The sequence below is a fragment of the Halyomorpha halys genome, unplaced genomic scaffold, assembly GCF_000696795.3.
Source record: "Halyomorpha halys isolate HHAL.00 unplaced genomic scaffold, Hhal_1.1 Scaffold525.1, whole genome shotgun sequence".
NCBI classification, from domain to species: domain Eukaryota; kingdom Metazoa; phylum Arthropoda; class Insecta; order Hemiptera; family Pentatomidae; genus Halyomorpha; species Halyomorpha halys.
This window is the reverse complement of record NW_027107431.1, coordinates 412699-434828: the sequence shown is the minus strand read 5'-3', so window position 1 is coordinate 434828 and position 22130 is coordinate 412699. Positions and strand designations below refer to the sequence as shown.

Genomic DNA, 22130 nt, shown 5'->3' with positions numbered 1-22130 from the left:
AGAGTGGTTAATCAGTTTGTTTACCTGGTTACAGAAAGTACAGATTTCAATATATTCCTCTTAAGATACCTATCCTGATGATTGATAAAGTTACATTTTCATCCACAACTACAGGGCTATATTCCACTTCATCCATTGCTGTGGTGATAAGTGTATCTAGATCCTCTTGTTCTTGCTTTTTTGGGAATGTCTGCTGCTGCAAAATTATTGTTTGAGAGACAAAAACCACATGCCTTTTTTTCATATTGTTAAGGAAGTTTTCTTGTGTCACTGTAGCGGGCACCATAATTTCATCAAATTTCAAATTATTTAAGTTTGTTTGATCTTACTCAACCAGTATATTTAGTTCCTCTGTAACTGTCTTCAATAAGAAAACTTATTGAGACAAAAATAGTTGTAGAAATATGTATTTATTTACAGTTTTAAGAAATTTGTTACTAATATTGATAATAAATTAAGTGGATGTGTCTAATTTATAAACATATTATGATGTACTCTGTATTTGCTGTAATAATATAAAATTTAAGTGAAAATATTATTTCAGTGAACTAAAAGATCACTATACAAGTAGTGAAACTTCGAATGTTGATCAACAAAACATACCAGAACTACTTAAAGCAATATTATTTTGTGATCCAGAGGTGTTTAATGGCTTTCATTGTAAGTATGTTTAAATTTTTAATAAAACCCTTACATAATTAATATCCTGATAATTAAAAGTTTTAGATTTCTTACTGTATTGACGCCTATTTTCAATATTTGATCCGAATTTACCATATCTTGCATCTTATTATTGTTTTCTTTATTACCTGTTAAAACTGATAATTGCTTAAGATGCTATTTTTTCTATATCATCTGGTGTATTTCTAATGATCATTACTTTATCTGCATGTTTCGATGCTGAGATCATACTTCATTTTCAGGTTCATTTATCCACTTTTCAAAGTTAAAATAGTTAAAACCTATCTTTGTATGTGATTTATAAATCTATAATTCTAAATTTTTGTTTTTAATTATTTTAAAAATTGTTATATATTTATTACTATTATCCTCATGGCATTAATTTAATTTTTTAATGTTCGATTTTTTATAGGTGTTAATAAAACCCAGCAATGGAATATTGAGAACTCATCAACTCAACTACCTCCCAAAATAAATCCACTAATTAATCATGATGGTATGATGTGTTCTTCATTTGTTTCATCATTGAATGACAAAGTTCATTATAATAAACGAACTTCTAAAACAGTTAATTGTAAGAATGAAAAATATCCTTTACCATCTTCTATTGATGGAGAAAATGTTATTCCTACTCCACCACTATCAGGTAATTTAAATTAATACTTTATTTTTTAATGTTATCTTGGTTTATTAAATTTTATTTAAAAATTAAAATTAAAATCTGTACCGTTCAGTATTTTGTAAGGAAGTACTGTTAAATAATAAAAAACAAATTAACCATTTGGTGTTTTTATCTAAATTGTACTGTTTTTATTTTTTCATTTAAAATGATTTTAACCATCTTAGTCACAGTTAATTTGGTCATTATATGAAATCTCATTTTAATGTGTTAGCTGTAAAAAAAGACTTCTAGCCATGATTAAAAAGTTTTATGTCAGTACCTGGTTCAGTTTATTATTTTCGTTTTATATTTTATAGGGTCTTCTCCTGAACAGACTTGTGTCCCTGCTCCGTTAGCTCAGGTTTGTGAACCATCATTAGTGCCTTCAATTCCTTCACAGGATTCACAAACTGTTATTTGTAGTTTAGAGGTAATGTAATATAGTCTTTAATATTTTTATTTTATCATGCTATATTATACACATACATATATATATTCTATTTTTTTTTTTTCTTCAGAACAACACTAGTATTCCCCAAGAAACCAGCATAGGTAATGGAAATGACAATGTTAATAATTCTGAGAAACAAGAAGAAAAACCTAAAAATAGCCTTCCTATAACATTTACCAATGCTTTTCAACCTACTCCTCCAGAGGATCATAAACCAGATATTCAAGATCTTAAAAATTCATTGCACAGTCCTTGTTCAAAAGTAGTAGACTGCAATGATGTTCCAAGCACTATTAAGAATGAGGTAAAACTGTTTAATCTTTTAAATGTACAATTTTTTATGTAGTCCATATTAGGATGTGTATGAAAGAGTAGAATTGTAGAGTACTCTTTATTTCACAGTCAATTGTGATGATATGTAAAATGAAAATTTTTTTATTGGTAAGGAAGATAACCTAAGATATTTTTGTTGGAGTAACTACTTGAATGTAATTGAATTAGGAGTTAGCAAGTAATAAATTTCTGTTCCTCTCAAATATCTTGGAAGCTTAAGGTTTCAGCAAAATATGCTCTTTATGCAAAAATATCAAACCATTGATTTTGTATAAAAATGGTTCGTTTAATTTTTTTTAATTTTCTGTGTAGATAATTGTTTTGAAGATTAAGGTTTCGGTCTAAGCAAGTATTTTTATAATTTTTGTTATAATAGGTTTGTTAATTAAGAATAACACTAAATTTAAAAAAATAAAATTAGTTTTAGGTTTAGTAAAAAAAATCTTTATTAATATGTATGTATTAAGTGTATAAAACTAAAGAACACAATAAACTATAAGGGGCTGAGGTATACCATCAATCACTGTGCCCCCACTCTTTCATAAGGGGTATTCATGATGTTGTGTTAAATGTTATATGTTTTACCATGTTGAATGTTATAACTATAGGATTGTGAGCAGCCCTATTTGAAGTCATGTTAAACGTTAAATGCATAAGAGTCCCTAGCGGATTTTCTCAGCAACTTGTTGTATAAGCCTTTATGTTTATAACCTTCCTTCCAGACCCTCATGTTATTGTTTACTTCAGTTTTGATTTAAGTAATTAATTAAAACATGCCTAGAGTGAGTGAAAAGTGGAATTTGTGTGAAAGTTTAGCTTATGAGTGTCTTATTGATCTTCAAACTTGTGAAGAAGAGAATGAAGATGAGCTAATTGACAACTGTATTGAAAGTCACAACAACTAATATGGCGGCGATCTCAACTGGTCTGTTGTGTGACGTCATTCTCGATTTAACTGACCAAGTAACAGACTCTCAGCCATGTTAAATGTTATTTCGTTTTACCACGGCAAAAGAAGGCAATTTTTTTCGATTTAACACGAGTTTTTCCATTTAACACGCTTTAACATAGATCATGAATACCCCTATAGTAGTAAGTTTGTGGAACCAAAGAACATGAAATTAACTAGAAGTGGCAAATGCTAGTTGAGGAATGCCACCAGTTGCTTTGTCCCCATTCCTTCAGCACCTTATTCACCCTGTTGAAAATTTTCTCTGTGTTAGTATATTACTACCTTTTTTTTTCCATTTTCTCTTCTTGAAATTAAGTATAACAATCATTAAAAATCTATCATCCCCAAATTTTACTGAACATGTTAAATAAAACATTTACTCATATTTTTGTGGTTCGACTAAATTGCTGCATGTTTATTAGCAGTGCTCTCGCCCGCTCGCAAAATCAAATAATAGCATACGATATTATAATTTTGATTTATTTGTGTGCAAACAATTATTTTCGTATAAGAAAAAAAAAACAAGTTTAAGTGTCATAAAATATCATTATCCATCCTTCAACCTTAATAAAGCATTTACAGGATATAGCAGCAGTATATAGGAAAACTTTTTTTTAATCACACTTTGTAAATGAAGAAATTCATTATTATTCTTTTATAAAATCAATAGGGAAGCTATATTTAAAAAAAAAAATTAAATTTTTTATTAAAAAAAAAATCATAACATCATAAAAAAATTATGATTTTAATTATTTATTAATTATACATTTTACAGTTTTATTCCTGAGACCTCCTTTTATGTTCACCAGGATGTACATAGTTGGAGCTATCACTGTCCAGTTGGTTCCAAGTAGGTAACTTCTTCTAGTTCCTTGTTCCCCATATTCTCAAGAAAAGTATCTGGGTCATCATTGCTCCCGTCTTCATAGCTGATCATCTCTCCCTCTTTCTTATCTTCTGTCTCAGTGTTACTGTGTTACTCAGTGTTATTCGTCTTCTGGTTCTTGTGTCTGTTGTCTGGTTCACTAACTTTTTTGGTTGTTCCTCTCTTAGTGTTTTTTTTTACTTTCAGCTTCAGTGAGTCTTTGCAGCACATCTTCAGAAGTTAAAACTTCCCTATAGGTGTGTTGTTTCAGCCATATATCTGTTTTTTGGGGGCTCATTAATGGCGTTAAGGCTGCAGTATTCCTGGTGATACTCCTAGGAAAAATATCAATTAAGTCAATCGTTTTTGCACCAGAGCTTGCGCTGGTCTTATTCAAATCGTTATCTCTCGTCTTCAAACTCAAATCCAAAACTGTGATCTTATCTGAGTCATCACATTCATGTGAGGTAAGAAAGATTTCTTCACTGTAATAAGGGATGCCACGAGGATTTTCTTATTTTTCATGTGCTGGGATATCTGAAAGGTTATTGATTTTCTCTATTCTTTTTTGAGCAATCTTTTGTTGTATTTTTGCGTGCAAGATCTTCAGCATCAAACAGGTCTTTAGGAATTTTGTCCTGATTCAAAGGGAACAGTCCTGTTGAGGTAAACCCTTTATAACAGTTTGGTCACAAACTTTCCCCAGAAGTTCAGAAAACTGATCTTTTCTCAATCTACTTGGACCTTTTCCCATTTGAGTTTTCCCGTGGTCAATAAGAGCTTTTTCCCAAGATTGCTTCAGATGACCAAATACTGTTTTGTCCAAAGGCTGTAGACGGTCTGTGAGATGGCTGAGAAATTTGACCAGCTGAATTTTTTTGTGGATACCCAACTGGATTATTCTTACACTCATATCATTTGCATGACAATCATAAAATAGCTCAGCTGTTTCACCATCAATTTTGATGTGTTCACGAATTTTTTCAACATGTGGTATGAACATAATCGCAAAACTACTGAAAAAAGACAGCTTCCTCCTTCTATCATTTGAGGTTGCTACTATATAGTGCCTGGGGATTGTTTATCAGGCTCCGGTATCCAACGAGGCTATAATGAGAGACCTTTGAAAACAATTAATGGAGGGAGGCAGTCTCTATTCACTGCAACACAGGCAAGCACTGTAGTCGACTCATACCCTGATCCATCTGACACCCTATTAAGGGATTTACCTTTGGCACCGATCACTTTGAGCTGGGATGGATCAGAAGGAAAACCACTCTTATCAGCATTGTACACTAAACATGTATCTTCTCTTTCATAATGATCGTCATACACCGACTTCAAATCAGCAAAGAACTCATCGACAACTAAAGGATCCCTTGCTTGCTTCCTACCCTTTTGGAGGAGTTCAGGTTTTTTAAGGAAATCTCAGTGTTGCGACTCATGAACGCTTGATACCAATCTTCACCTTGTTTCCCATCAACAAATCTTGTTCTTATTCCGGTTACTTTGATGTATTCCTGGACTAGCTCTTTTCGCTAGGTAGACCATTTTTGCCCTTACTATCAAGCATTCTACCAGAGTTTTTTCGACTTCACTTGATATATCAGTTGGTCGTCCTGCTCCCAACTTAATATCAGATTTTCTCCTATTGATGCGATTGAATAGTACTGTTTTGGGGACCCTGTAGACCTGAGAAGCTGCAAGATACATCATATTACCATTGAGAATATCGTGGACGGCATGGGTTACGTCAAGAATTGTGTTAGATGGTAGAACCCGCTTCCCAACGTACGTCTGTGACATCTTGTTGGTTACTACAACTGTTAATTAGTTGCCAGTCCATGTCGAGTGAAAGTTCCCCAAGCTAACTAAAAAATAACCATGGACCACATCAAATTCTTCCAATCGCTGAGAGGAGGTTGCAATAGCTCGAATGAGAATGAGACATACGAATCTGTCTTATTCCTATTTGATAAATTAGAAGCCACTGCCAAAATGTTAATATTATTATAGTACAATAACAGTCAGCCACATCTTTCAGGATTGTATTTCTATGCTGCAGATTTGAATGGATTAGGAGTGGGATCTTGTGTATCTGAGGACCTGAATGATGATTCAAAAATTGTACAAGATTTAAACATTAAACAGTTAAATTAAAATTTAGGAAAATAAAATAAAAAACATGGGCATGTTATGGGGTTTTACGTCCTAAAGCCCTTATGAACAACAATAACTCTATTGAACAATTATAGTTGCTCTTTACAGGAGGCATATTATAACTAGTGGTTTGATTAATTTGTTTTTTCTCATGGCTAATTCAAGAAAAAGATCCAGTAGGATTGGCTAAAATTATATTTTTAATCACTTAATGCATGCAGTAGCTGTTCTAAATCATTGACTGTTTAAAAAGTTTCTACATTATTGTCATATTTCTAACATAATTACAGTTTATTAATTCAGTTTTCAATTTTTTAACTTTAAGCCTCTAAGGGGGTTTGTGCAGATCCAATAATAAATGTGGTAGGGTTAATGTGCATCCAGTATTCAATTACTACTTTAAATTTAATCTCTCTTTGTGTTTCTCAACACTCATGGTTATTCGTATTGTTCTTTCCACTGAGTTGTCTAATGTCAAATTATATAATATTAAAACTTATTTTGTTAAATTAATTCTTCTCAGTCTTAGAGGTATGATTCAGCATTTGCTCCACTTAGGAGTTACAGCTTAGTCTAGAAAATTGAAGTTTAAAATGGTTATTTTATGGCCTACTACTATCAGTGTCAAGCCAGTGATTTGTTTTTTGAATATTGACTTAAAGGGCCGAGAAAGAAGAACCATCGGCTGTCTCTATCCCAGATACCTACATATTTTATGAAACATAAAAAATAATTTAAAAATTACACAGGTCTATAAGTGAAATCATGACCAAATATAAATTAAAAGTTATACAAGAAAGGATAAGGAAAAGAAAATGAATATTTCTATTAACATAAATTTAAAAATGGAATAATTATCAATAGGGTAAAAATTAGTAACTGTTAGTGTAGTTTATATTAATTCCTATGTATTGAAATTACCAGTATGGAAAAGAGGAAAAGCAAGTTGAATTTACTTAAACAATGGATACCCAAACCTAGGGGCAAGTAGGACACCCTAACCAAACAACTGTTGGCGGTGAATACTTACTTATTGCTGGCCATAAAAATAAGTAGAGGAATGATAAAGACATCTGGAACATCGAAAGAGAAGTTGCCCTAATGGGGATGTGAAGACGGTTCTGCCCTCCAAAATTGATTCCAGCCAATGGGATGAATAAAAAGAAAGGGAAGGGGCTAAAGGACACCCGAAGGTAACACATGGGAGTCAGAAGTACAAAGGGTGGAGGAAGGACTCTGAAGAGGGACAGTACAGAAGAGACAGGCAAGCACACGCTAAGAGGGACAGACATCTCCTGCTAGGGCAGGCCAGTGAGGATGAACGGAATGAGGACCATAGACCTACTAAGCTAAGAACTGCAATGAACACCACAAGAGCCCGCCAGACACATAAACTAAGTAAAATCCTAAGGTTGTACTTTGAATAATTGATTAAAATTAGAGTCAATATAACTATAAAAGATCTCAGCTGGTATTCTCAATTCATACCATATTAAATAAACTGTAAGTCAATAGGTCTACTATGCTTTCTCATATATTAGTATACCTCAATTGTAAAAATTTGTAAATATAACATAATGCAAACCAGACTCCACTTTATAATTTAGAATCCTCGCATGCCACCTCATTATCATAGCCTAATAAATTGGTAAACATGATACCGTTAGAAAAGATATCTAATAATTAGTTACATACAATTATATCTAACTTGCCATAACAAGGGGGTCTATGGTATCTAGTTCTTGGATTAAATATATAGCAATGCACTTCTAAGAATGGTAAGTTGGAATCGATAGAGATTCATAATATAAATATAAATGTATAGATAAACAAATAAAATGCAGTCATAGAACCCCCATCAGCCAGAGAAATGCTTTGAATCGGCTCAATATAGCATAATATGTGTTACATTTTTTCGTATTAGGTTTGTTGGCAAATATGATCGTGTATTTTTGTTGAGAGATATTTTTTTTGGTCTTGCCATTGTAAGAGGAATTATAATTTCAAGTTGAACAGGGTAAGCTCAGTTCAATACTGGAGCATGAATAGAGTGGGATGTATTTCGTAAAATTGTATGGATGCCGATCTAGAAGCTTGAAAGGCTGAAGTCAAGGTTTAGTGGTAGTTAAATATAAGGATTTTTTAATGTTGTCAAAAAGGATTAGATCTAAGAAAGCAATTAGTGTATAAAAATGGAGGGTGGTTTTAGCAAATTCAGTGAAGAATAGGTGATTTTTGTAAATTTTAATTAGTTCATTAATTATAATTAGTATAATATAAGTTTTAAGTGGATAGCTATTAAGCTGAAGGGAGGATTTTTTTTTGTCTATGTTGGTCTCATTGTAATAAGAATGAGATAGGAAAAAGGAATCATGGATGAGGTTTTTTGTTTTTGTACCACCTTCCAACTTCAGGAAAAAAAGAAATGGGAACAATGAATAATATATATTCATTGGCCTTACATGTATAGTAAAATCTAAACAGATTTGTCCTTTGTAGAGGAGTATCTACTGAGAAAGGGTATTCATTTATTCAAAAATGAATAGATACATGTATGTATCAAAACAAGTTTATAAATGTGTGTGAACATAGTTTATTTATAATTGTGTTTTATTTTTACATATAATGTTTCTAAATTTAATATATAAACATAAAGTACTCTAGCCTCTTACTTCAGAATTCATGAGTATTGGAGTTTTAAGTAAAACATAATGAGCAAAGCGGGGGATTGCCATGAAAACTGTTGAGAGGTGAAAAGACCAAGAGGTAAACACTCAGTTGAAAATTACAAAAAAAAAATTTAAAGGAGGTTTTAATTTTAGTCTTCTGAATAAATACCCTATTTGACTGGAATTAATATATATAAAAATAAAGAAATAATATCTATGAAGCGATGACAGAGTGCTGTTACTTAAGGTTTTATTTATTAGAAAGGAATTACTCCAATATATATTTATACGTAGGTGTGTACTTATATCAACACAAAACTATTAAATATGTTATTCTTGATGTTCAATATTTTGTAAGTGTCCATTAAGAGGTATAAATTTATCTCTCAGTGATGAAAATTTGGTTGTCTGCCTTTGTTTGTCTAATTCCTATTACTGGGGGACTAGCATACACCAGATATAAAAAGTTCCCCCACTCCTTTAGCCCTCTCAGAATACAATTAATACCTCTATTTCAAATGATAGAAATCATCAAAAATCTCTCTCCAGTGAATTAATTCTCTATAACCCCCCTCTATTTTTATTTGTGAATCCCTATCCCCTCCGAAAAAATTGAAAATTCTCTCTACACCTTGGCTTCAACTCCCACAACTAACTTATCTATGTTTACATTGATCTACAAGATCCCATCCCACCAATTGTAATACTTCTTATTTTGTTAGAACAAAAACATGCATCTTTCAAGCTATTTACACCATCAGAACTTCTTGAACCTGTGTTACTCTTAAATCTCTGCTTTTATTTTGATAGAACACCCTATCCAAAACAACATTGAGTATTAATCAAAAACACTATTTAATGTTTAATGCTTGAAGGAACCACACTGTTGCTGCAAATGGTCCTAGTGAAAACTGGTTAATCTTTTAAGTTTCTGTTAAGCCTAAATATTAAGCTTAGTTTCTTTATCAGTATTTTTTCAAACATTTTAACTAATTTTCATGAGTGAATAAAAAAAAATTTCAGTTCTTAGGATTGGAAAATTATTTATGCTAGGATGTTAGCTTGGGCGTAGTACTAAGTATACGTAACAGGCATAATATAATTGCAGTTCAGATTGTGTTTTTATCTACTTATTAGTAAACATTTGACAAATTTTGAGCATTATGATTGGATAATCTATGAAAATTAAATTGGAATCAGTAACCTTGGCAATAAATCTGAATAATACCAATGTGGTTTATAAGTATACACATGTGCATGTGTTTTCTATGTAAAGCAATCTGAATTGTATAATATTGTAATATTAATACTTTTGTAATTAGAATTGTGTATTATTAGTACCAGAAAGTTTATATATTAGGAAATTGTGGTAATTTTTTCATATTAGGTTGTTAGAAAAACAAACAAATGTTTACATTTTTAGGAAATATAAACATTCCCAGAGTTCCATGGGAAAAGATTATGCACTGTAAACCACTGTTACAAAAAGACCTTTGTTGATGTATTGAAGGTAGTGGGGGGAAGAGAGAGGGTAATTGTATGATAGTAGTTCAGTGAGGCACCAACTATTTCATCGTGTTAATAGTGGAGTTTGATTTTAATTATTAATTAATTAATTTGTTTTAATATTCATTGAATACATCCTTCTGAAATCACAAATTAGGAATGCCTAGGGTAATTATTCTTAAATTGTTTTCTAGATGAAATTTCATGTTTTCCTATGATGGTAATATTTTGTTTAAGAATCAAAATTTGTTCAATAATTTCCGACTTTGATTTTTAATCAACAATTGTAAGCTTATTTATATATACTTTATTAAGGAAACATGTTAAATGATGTTAATGTTTCCTGTATTAGTTCTACTAATACTTAATTCTGTATAAAAATGAAATAATCTTTCTTTTTCAGGTATCCATACTGCTGATATTAACTAAGTATATGACATTTTTGAACTTTGTAGTTCAATATTATTATTACTAATGGGTGTGAGGGAAAGAAATATTTTTAGCTTAAAATAATTAAACTTAGCTGTGCTATTAAAGTTTATACTTGTCAAGATGAGCTTATGATTGAAAACTTCCATTGAATTTATATTTTTTTAAAAACCATTTATTAGATATTTATGAGGGCCCATTAACATTTAAAGTTTCAGATAAGTGATAAATTACAAGATAATTTGGATGGTACTTTTTTTATTGTTACCATCAGGGTACCATTGGTACCATCTCATCTCTAAATAAATGTTTGAAATGTATATGATATGTTCCATTCTCTAATTTTTATTTAAAAGTCATATAATGTTGCCTACATTGAAATTGTTTTTTATGTTTACGAGTTTAACTCTGCGGTATTAAATTAAATTATGAAGCTGTATCCTGTTCTGATATATTAGGATTAGGGTCTATTTATTTTAGCTTTCAAGGGTGTTAAATATGAAATAACCTCAATTATCTTTTTTTTCTACATATTACACATTTTTCTAGAGCCTCATTTATTTTATATTAGCTTTATGTTTTACTGATCCAATACCTGTTTCCATTTATATAAGATTTTCTGTCTCGAAATCCCCTTATCATATTAATGTGAAGCAGCCCTTTTGTTTCAATTTAAGTATTGTTAATTTTTAAAATATTGAGTTTGATATGAGTTTTTTACTTATTTATTTATTTTAGCTGAAATGGTCAGAATGTTTTAAAAACTTTATTAAGTAGTATAAAATATCATTAACATATGATTTCATTGGGTTTATAAACTGAAACTCAAAAATATTTTGCTGTTTTTATTTTATTTACATAAATTATTTATCTATTAATGCTCATTTAATGTTGTCAATAATTATTTATAGGACAAAGACCAAATTAAACGCAGTTTGAAAGAATATCATGAAAAGTTTTCACCTTCTTGTAATTCTGAAAAGTTTAATTTTCATAATACCCAAGTTCACTCTTCTGAGTCTGAAAGTGAAAGAAATGAACCACAAAATCGAAGTAAAATATTTAAAGCTAGAGAAAAAGAAAGGGCATTGGCAAAGAAAAAAGGTGATGTATAAATATATACAAATATTCTATTTTAAATTAATTTATCTGAACTTTTGTGGATTTTTGGTTGAAGAAAATTTATTATCTTGTTTCAACAATGCCTATATTTTTTATTTTTTTTTACAGAGAGAGGAAAGTCTCCCAATGATGATCAAAATAAAGTTGCAGAAAAATCTGATCGAGGAAAGCGTAGGAAACGATCTCTGAGGTCTTCTGGTAGTGTTGATAAAAAAAATATAGTTGAAGGTATATTATGTATACCATTTCTATTTTTATAGGAAATAATAAATTGTACTTGGTACTCAATGTTTTTTTCTTTGTACCATAGTTATCAATATTCATTTTAATCTATTTATTTTCCTACTATTTCCGTAAACCTATTTTCAATTTTGAGCTAATATTATTATGATATAATTACCTTAATTTAATTGTTTCTATTATTTTTATTTATATATATTTTTTCCATATCTGTGTAGTAGACCTTAAGAAAGAAGACCTACATAGCTTGGCTAAAATATTGGCAATTATAAGATAACTAAAATTGCTTTGCTATTTTCTTCATTTTAAAAGTAACGTCTTGGGTATAATCTATTAACATACCAACAGGCTAATGTTACTAATTTTTTTTTTTAATTCCTGTTTATTATTTTGGAATTATAATTTTTTAATACTTCTTGAGATATAATATACTTTCTCATTTACTGATATAGCTTACTTAATGTTATACTACCATTGGTCTTGATACAGTATTTCCTTACTGAAGTACTGAGCCATAGGCCCTTCCTGGGTTGTTGTGGTACTGGTTAAAAGTTTTTGATAGCAAAGCAAATAAAATATTTTGCTAAATTATAAAAGAAAAAACTTCAATTCCTGAATTAAAATGATAGTCAAGTATGAAATAGTTGAATTTTAAAAAGTAGCACATTATATCTAATGTAATATTTGTTTTCAGTTTTATATTTTCCTTCATTTGGTTGCAATACTTAATGAGCTAATGTTCATATTTCTTCTAACTTCTCAATTAACTGCATACATATCCTGCTGGATACCTACTACAATTCACTTCTTCTTTTAGAGAGTGCTCCTAAAGCTAAGCTCAGAAAAATGGAAAGGAAGTTAGTACCTGTTCTTGAAAAACTGAGTGTTGAGGAACTGATGGAAACTAATACATACCAAAGGTTCAACCGATCTTTAGAAAAAATATTTGAAGATGTGGAAGACGTAATGATTAATGAAAGTGGTAAGGTCTAATAAAATATACAATTTTTTTTTTGCCTTACAGAAATTTTACATCCCTCATTGGCCTACTTCTACCATATCTTATTGGTAGACTATTTTCTGGTTTGCTGTTTGTAGCATCCTGGTTTATTCTGGTCTATTTTTTTTTCTTTTACCAACTACTGTGACATTTAAGTTCAAATCTTTCAATCATGTGTTCTTTGGAACCTGTGAACAGACTCTTATAACCATTTATCAAAACAGTTTTATTATGACACTGTACACCCCCTCCCTCTCCGCTTATGATTATTTTGAGAGAAGACTATATTTATTATACACTCAAATATATCTTTTTTTTTTAGTTATTGAAGTATTTGAATCAGTCTACTTTTGTAAACTGTCTTACAATTTTGCTGATTGTGTTGATAAGGTTAATTTTTTGGTTTTGTATATCATATTTAGCCTCATTTTCATTTGTTTGCAAGCCAAAAATTTTCCTTCAAGATAGTTAGTCAATTATGTTTACTTATAATCTTTTTACCATCTATGTATATTTAATGATTATTATTTAGTCGTTTAATAGTTACAAAGCTGAAAATCAAATGAATATCTATCTTGACTTTCATCAATGTTATATTTAGTTTAATGGTTTTCATATTCAGGTTTGTGTAACAGTAAAAAATTATCAAACGAAGCTCAGTTATTTTACCATTCTATTTTATTCCTTTCTTGGTGTGAATTACTTTCCTCATGGCATATTCCATTGCTAAATTGGAAAAATAAAGAGAGTATCCCCGTTTTAAATTTACAGAATAAAAAATACCAATTCAAACATGTATATCCCAACCAGTTAACTTACTTGGTAAGCTACGTGTGTGTAGGTTCAATTATAAAAAAATAGGATAGGTGTTACACATACATTGCAAAAACTTAATTTTTTAGTTTATTCATATAATTTAAGATCATAAAAAAATTTTTATTTATTAAATAATTAGAGGAACAACTTAGGAAATGGCAAGGGCAAATATCGTGTGGGTCTCTCCTATGAAATGTCCAAATTCAATGTAGGTTCTGAAAATGGTGATAAAAGTAAAAAAATTTAGATTTTTTTTTGGGGGGAGATACAGTTTTAAAAAAAACAACAAACCTTTAGCAAATCATATCTCGAATAGATTGAGACAGGAAGATAAGGTTGGTCCTACTGAGTTACACTTTTGGTGAAGTAACCTCCCTTTATTACTGACATATCTATGTGAAAAACCCTGTATATTGTTTCTCATTCCATCAAATCAAAATAATTTTTGTTTATATATAATTAAAGCAACATTCTACTTTTCACTGATTGATTAATGTATTTCTTTAATTTTCAGATGAAGATGAGGAATGTTGTGATTCACTAATTCCTAAGTATCATCTGCAAGATCTTTGTGCTGAAGCAGCTAAATTGAAAACCTTGGGTGCAATGGAGTCAATCCCCACTGATAAAACTACTAGATTGTTAACCATATTGGAAAGGAACATTCGTGATGGAAGTAAAGTAACACCAATATCTGATCCAGTAAGTATGATATTTGCTCTGAAGGAATTATATTTGAAATCACTTAATAATAGCTAAACAATTTTCATATAATGATATGAAATTAAAAATGGCTTGTACAGTTCAAATTTTTTTTATTAATAATAATAGCATATACCTCTTTATTTTATATCAATTACCTTCTTTTATTTTTATTTTTTTTTTTTTTTAGAATTTTTATTATTGTAAAGTATCATTTGATAAGTCCTTTTTTTAAATTTCAGTCCTATGGTAGATTTAAAATTTTTCTGGAGAACTGGGGTTTGAACTTTCAGTAAAAATGTCACATTCATTCATATAAGTATTGTAAATCTTCTTATAATGGATGCCCCTCTTGTCGGATAATCTTATTAATGTTCTGGCAAGCAAGGTGTAAGTTTAATTCATTTGAACTCTTCCACTACAGTCACAGATACCTGTTTTGTTGGCCATCCAAACTTTTTACTCCTCTATAAGAGACAAAAGTCATATATATTTACAAATTCATAGTTCTAACATTAACCTTTTTTGTTTGGAGAGAGACTACATATTGGTTCAACTAATTTAAAATTTCAGTTTTCACAAGAAAGGTTATTTAATAAAACAATTTAATGATATCAAAATATTTACCCACTTTAACTGTTTTAAGAATTCAAAATATTTATATTCCATGTTTTTTCAAAACATTTTCCACAAAGTATATTTAACTTTTGAATCTTAGAACTGAAACATTCAGGATTTTGTGAAGAAATAAGTCAAAAAACACGTTATAGGCCTGAGAATCATTTTCGAAACTTTTACACCCTTAAGGAAGTTGTCTAAATTTCTGAACAGATGGAAATCTGTGGGAGATAAGTCTGGCGAATAAAGTGGGTGTGGTAGGATTTAGTAACACTGCTCATTTAGTTTCTTCACTGTCTGTCATTAAACATAAGGTCTGGCATTGTGTAAGAGTAGATCTCTTACTGATGAACCAATGCAGGTTGTTCTTTTAACAAGTTTTTGATACATTATACCAATAGCACTCCATTTCGATGTGGATGTGATAGTTTCTCTTCTGGGTAAAAAAGAGAAATGAATTATTCCTGTTATTGACCATCCCACAGAAACCAATAATTTTTGTGGATGCAAATTTGGTTTTGGTAGGTGTCCTGTTCTTTCATCAATATTTTACTATTGACCTAACACGCCTGTTGTCATATACAATCCACATTTCATCACTCGTAATTATCCTTTTGAGAAAAGCTCATTTTTTTGCCTTGTAAGCAGTGAAAAACATGTCTCATAACACTTCAGCTGCTGCCATTTATCAAGTTTATGAGGTACCCATATATCTACCTTTTTTATTTTACCAATGGCCTTTAAGTGTCAACAAATTGTCAATAACTTGGTATTTAGTTATGCTGCAAGTCCTTTAACTGTTTGGTTAAGATTTTCTTCCACAGTAAGCTGAAGTTCATCATCTTCAATTGCTGGTAGAGGTCTACCTCTGGGTTGGTTATCCAAATCTGTCACCAGCCTACAATTTTCAAACCACTGGTGAATGGTCCGTTCATTACAACACCTTTCCTCCAACACCATGGCAATGTTTCTTGCATCTTTGATTCAAGTTTAAAATCATTAAAAAAAATTACTTGATAATCGTGTGTTTCCCTGGTCATATTTGATAGCATACTTAACAGTGTGCAATTAATTAGAATGATAGTAAATATTATGAAAAAAGATAGGATTAATTATAGCTCATTATAATCTTTAGATATAAGCATAGTAAACAACAGAAGTCCACTAATCCCACTTTGAATTTCTGAAATAATATGAACACACGTTTCATATGAAATGACCCAATACCTGATTCTGTTTCTTGCTGATTATATTAGAATGTTAATGATAATTTATACTAAAATAAAAGTATGCATTATATTTTTTGTATAGAAGTCTCACTGTATATTTGAGATTTTTAGATAGTTTTATTCAATCTGATGACCAGAGGGCCTATTGAACAAATTTTCCTTTGGCTTGTAAATTCTTGGTATAATAATTTTATTTGTTTTTTGTTATTTATTATTATTCCCCCCCCCCCCATAGAAGTTGTTAAGTAGATCAAATTGGGTCTGACCCATTACTGTGTTATCTTGTATTATGTTCCATAAAGTGATCTGTTGAGAAAATCACTTATATATGTCATTTATCGCCCCTAAAATAATTTTCTTATGAATGAAAACACTTATTTTTAATTATCATAGCTGCTAATTTGGTTCATAATGCCAGAGAACTATTTTGTTTTTACTTATTTAAAGTTATATTAGGAGAGTTTAATTATACCATAATAATTATATTTATTATTAATATGTTTCTATTTTTGTAATAGAATGATGGGGAAGATGAAAGAAAATTGTTTGTTGAATTGGCAATGGAAAGAGTCATGAGAGCTGTTGATGCATCTCTTACAGCTTTATATATTTTAACCTCACCAAACATGCATAAACAAGTCTATCTGGAAGATGTTATTGATCGAATTATAATTTTCACCAAGTATCAACTTCATAATACTGTTTTCCCTGTGTTTGATCCAGTATATCGTGTCCAATCTAAAGATAAAGGTATGTAAGCACATGCTGAATCAATGTGTTATTTTTAAACCCCTTTACCCCAGATAAGATTGAACAATCACATTTATTTTTTATAAGTTAAGGAATAAAAAAGTGAATTTACTTTATAGAAATGTTTTGTGCCAACTTAGAGTTTATTCTTGGGTTAGCTAATTGAAGACCTAAGGGCTAAGGTAGCTTATTATAAAAAGTTTGGAATTCAGATTATATAAAAGCTGTTGTCATAGCCACTGCTGAGTAGCTGTTTTAAACTGCATTGAGTTTATATTGATATTGAATCGATTGACTTTGGCCAATATGATTCAATTGAATAGAATCTAAAAAATCAATTAATTACACTAAGTTCCGTATATGAGGGCTGCTAATTAAATTTCTGGTCTTGTAAAAACTACTTGTTGTAGGCGCCATCTGAAGTTTCTAATTGAAACCTTGACATTTTTAAACATAAGCTTTTTCAGAATGTTCTGTTATTAGAGCACAACTTATTTGAATTTAATGTAATTTAAAAATTCATCACTGGCAAAAATGAAATCAACTCTTGAAGATTTTCATGCAATTATTTTTCTTAACTTTCGACATGGATTACCAAGACAAGAGTGCATTGTTGGAATCAATTCCTTATATATGACAGTAGCATCATCCTACAGCACTGTAAAAATCTGGTGTAATGAATCCAGTTGTGGCCGACGTATCTATACTGTGTGTGAACTGATAAAGCAAGATCGTCATGTGATATACAGTGAGATTGAGGCATCTTTGGGCATTAGTATGACAAGCATCAATAAGATATTGCATGGAAAGTCTGTAAAAAAGATTGCTTGGCATTGGATCCCCTATAACCTGAAATATGCTCAAAAGGCTTGTGTTGATTGGTGCTAGGAAATGTTGGAAAAATAAGTTCAAGGTGCATCAAAGGCTGTGATAACATCTACACTAGTGATGAATCATGGATTTATGCTTGATATCCATGATGATGCATATGAGCCTGAAACAAAACATGTTATCGACTGTATGGATCTTCCTAGACGAACTATATCCAATAAAAGTTTTTCACATATAATGCATATTAAAGCAAATGGTTGCATGTTTCTTCGGCATTACCGGTCACATAGTGAAAGTAGCATTAAAGCAAAGTAGAACAGTCAATTCTGAATGGTACGCGACCATTTGTTTACCAGAAGTTAAAAAAAAGAAACATTACTTTCTTTGTTATAGATTCCCCCAATTATTCAAAAGTAATTTTAATCAGAAAATTATTTTATTACTTTTATTGTTTATCACAGCCTGGTCGTTATTATTATCCATTTGTAAAAAACAAGCTAATTTCAAATTATAGAAACAATTTACTTTGGAATTGAAAAGTTTTCAAAATGGCCTCCCATTTTTGCTAACAAGAAATCACAGCAAAAAGAATATAATATTGGTCTCTTAAAAGACTAGTCAAGACTCTAGTTTTGTGGAACCATGTCCCACTGATACCTAATATTGCTAACTTTTCAGTTGACTATTGAAAGTTTTTCTATCTTCTTGCATTAGTTGGGTACAATTTTAAGTTCAAAATTAAATATCAATTCTTTTATGTGCATTATTAAGTTCTATAAGCTTTAGTAGTTGACGTAAACTCAGAATGCAAGCTTTAACTTTTATAATTTCCTTAAAGAAGGCAGTGGCTCTGTGTTGAACAATTCACAACCGTTTAATGAATTATTTCAAAAATACTATTTTCATAATTCACAATTACAAAATATCTGAATATACAAAAAAATGTTATTTATTAAAATAATGCAATTAAGGGCAAATAAATTCTTATAATAATTCTAAATATTTAGTTAATTATTTATTAATCATAAAAGTTATAATCCTTTTAATTCTGATTTCTACACACTATTTGTGATACAATACAACCATAGTTCTTTCTTTTTATTATAATCACTCATTGAAATAGGCCTAAATGATCCTATTCTATATAACACTTTGTTTATTATTTTCTTTTCTTGTTTTTAATTTTCCATTCATGGCAACTGTCAATATTTTTAATTTTATCTAAGTCAAGATGTAAAATATCTCAACATTATATATATATATATATATATATTTATTTATTTATTTTTTTGTTAAAGCTATGGGAGTTGTGTATATGCATCATAAGTGGTATAGTGAAAAGAAGATAAATTTTGATTCGGCTAAAAAAAAGGCTAATGAAGTTTGTTTTAGGCGGCATATAATTGTAAAAAAAATGGGGGAATATTGAGGGTTTTTGTTTCAATAACCATATAAATTTTTTAAAATTTTTGAGAAATAATAACTTTATGAAAAAGGAGTCAAAATTTACTGAATGCTCTTGCTTCAAAGTAAGAGGTATGTGAATTTGTCATGACTGAATATATGGCAACTTTAACAGAAAAAAAGGGGGAAGCATAATTTTACCTCACCAAGTTGTGTGAGATTAGGCCAAAAATAAAATAAAATTCCTACTAAAAAATAGAACACAATTTTTAAGTGGTTGCAGGTAACCACTGAAAAATTATTTTTTACTCCATAATAAAAAGCTGAAATGTGTATCTGGAAAGCAGCAAAAAAGCTGCACTTTCTGCCGTAAATTCTTTCGGATATGTTAGTCAGTAAAGAAAGAATAATAAAATCTTGGTGAACCCAAAGATTTGATGTTGATACACCAATCCTTTTCTAAGTTAAGAATAAGTAAAAAAGAAATTCTTAATCTGATGCAATTTCATCTTATATGATACTATTATTTTGTTAAGAGTTTTCTTGCTCTTTTATAATCATTTAATTTATTGTAATGTTTGAATTATTGCAGATGGTTATCTTGGCTCAGGAAGAAAAAAAAGAGGGCAATCAAAAGAAGTTCGGGAGAAAACTGTTTTACTATTATATCAAAAGTTGACAGAAGTAGTCACCCTTTTAGCTGAATTATTGGATATCCAAAAACTCACTGACAATGCAGTGTTACATGCTTCTTCAATGGGAATTTCTCCATTTTTTGTTGAAGGAGTTAGTGATTTACAACTTTCTGCATTGAAACTGGTTACTACAGTAAGTAAAATGATTAATATGAATGTTCATATTACTCACTTTTGATTTACTTAAGATCTTCAGTCTCGGAGCCGGTGTCCAATAAGTTAATCTATAAATATCATTGTTTAATGTTAAGGTCCACTGTACATATTCATCCTCCCTAGCCTGCGAATGTTTTGAAATTTTAATTTTTTTCACCAAGTTATAACAGTTGTATGTGGTCTGTTGTAAGGGTATCGTTAATTCTCTAATCTTCCAGTTCTTCTCCAGCACATTTAACCTAGAATTACCAATTGAATGTGGTAATTTTTGTATAGATTTTTATAGAAAATCAGATTTGAAAACTAATTCATATCAGACACTTTTTCTTAATAAAAACTGTTACAATTTTTTATGGTTTCTGATAATTTGTGTGTTAATGGTGCTGAAAATTGAACAAATTTGAATAACAAAACTATCTTAGAATTTGATTTCCCATAATAATTCTTCATCATAATTTGAGTTTCTTGGGCTGTTCAAGAAGTCTAAAATAGCCCATGATAAAATTATGAGGAAAATAAAGATCAATTGTTTTCTTTTAAATAAAAAATTCAGGGGTACAAAGGGGGTACTTTATATGGAGTACTGTTACTAGACCATCAGATGTGCAAGGAGGTGATTTGTTCAGAATAACGCTGTACCACTAGAGTTTTATCCAATTTAGTGTACCCACTTAATGAGGCTGGGTGAACCCCGGAGGGCTTCTGAACCCACAGGGCTGACTCATGGCTACAGTGTAACCGAAAATAATTATCTACTACTGCTGTATTCGAACCCAGGTTCTTGCAGTTAGTAGCACAGTGTCCTACCATTTAACTATCCATTTCTGCCTTTTTTTTAAATTACGTCATACTTGTTTTAAACTTTATTGTTTTATTATTTTTTATCTCAAAATATTAATCATCATCAATATATTCAATTGAGATAAATATATATATTATAAATTGGTCATCATTATTATGTAAATTGTTCTTAATTTTTCCCATTTGAAAAAAAAGTTTGTTTTTGCTGTTTCAAATTTTATCTTAAAATATTAACCTTTGTCCCAATTTATGTTGTGAAATTTATGGTTATTTAATATGAATTGTGTTTTTATATACATATTTTTTTTTTCAGATATTTTCAAAATATGAAAAACATCGGAAACTTTTATTAGATGATATTCTTGCTTCAATGGCCAGACTACCTAGTAGCAAACGCAGTCTTCGCTCTTATAGGCTTAATGTGGATGAACAAATACAAATGCTTACTGCTTTAGTATTACAGCTAGTTCAGTGCATGGTTGTCCTTCCTCACAACTTAGATAATAAGCAAGAATGTGATGTAAATATTTTTTTATTTATTATTAATTGAAATTATAAATTTTAACACATATTTGGCTGTTAGTTTTGTTTTTATATGGACTTAAATTTATCAGTAGTTCTATAATTTCACTCACACCTATGCTCAACTATGGTCCGATCAGCCACACACAAAGAAAACCTGGCATCCTAAAACAAGTGTTTCCAATTAGAGATTGAATTATTAAAAGATAATTAATATATTTTATTTTATTTTTTTTTTCATTTTTAGTAGAATTTTTGAAGTTGAACTTCCAGGGCAGTAGATGTGTGAATTTGTAATACTTAAAATATTATATAGAAGTCATTTTATTTCATGTGATGAAAAATAAATAGTTATATGATACTCTACTATAATTTTTACTCATTTAATAAATTATCTACACCATCAATACAATTATGATGAAAAAATATTTAATTCAATACATTTCTAACCTATGATATTTACAATAATCAAAATTAAAAAGTTTAAACTCACTTCTATTACTTTCTTAATCTCCCACAGTTCACTTTATTGCCCCA

General features: G+C 29.9%; 1 protein-coding gene across 1 annotated transcript in view; it reads left to right on the top strand.

The window, feature by feature from the left end:
- The window catches only part of Nipped-B (Nipped-B cohesin loading factor), a 69846-nt gene that overhangs the window by 10964 nt on the left and 36752 nt on the right, over window positions 1–22130 (top strand). Inside the window, exons 4-14 of the mRNA XM_014425642.2 lie at window positions 545–660; window positions 1094–1327; window positions 1660–1772; window positions 1861–2097; window positions 11619–11811; window positions 11938–12057; window positions 12887–13051; window positions 14400–14587; window positions 16953–17184; window positions 20012–20247; window positions 21385–21591. Coding sequence (XP_014281128.1) covers window positions 545–660; window positions 1094–1327; window positions 1660–1772; window positions 1861–2097; window positions 11619–11811; window positions 11938–12057; window positions 12887–13051; window positions 14400–14587; window positions 16953–17184; window positions 20012–20247; window positions 21385–21591 — 2041 coding nt within the window. The remainder of the gene's footprint in view (window positions 1–544; window positions 661–1093; window positions 1328–1659; window positions 1773–1860; window positions 2098–11618; window positions 11812–11937; window positions 12058–12886; window positions 13052–14399; window positions 14588–16952; window positions 17185–20011; window positions 20248–21384; window positions 21592–22130) is intronic.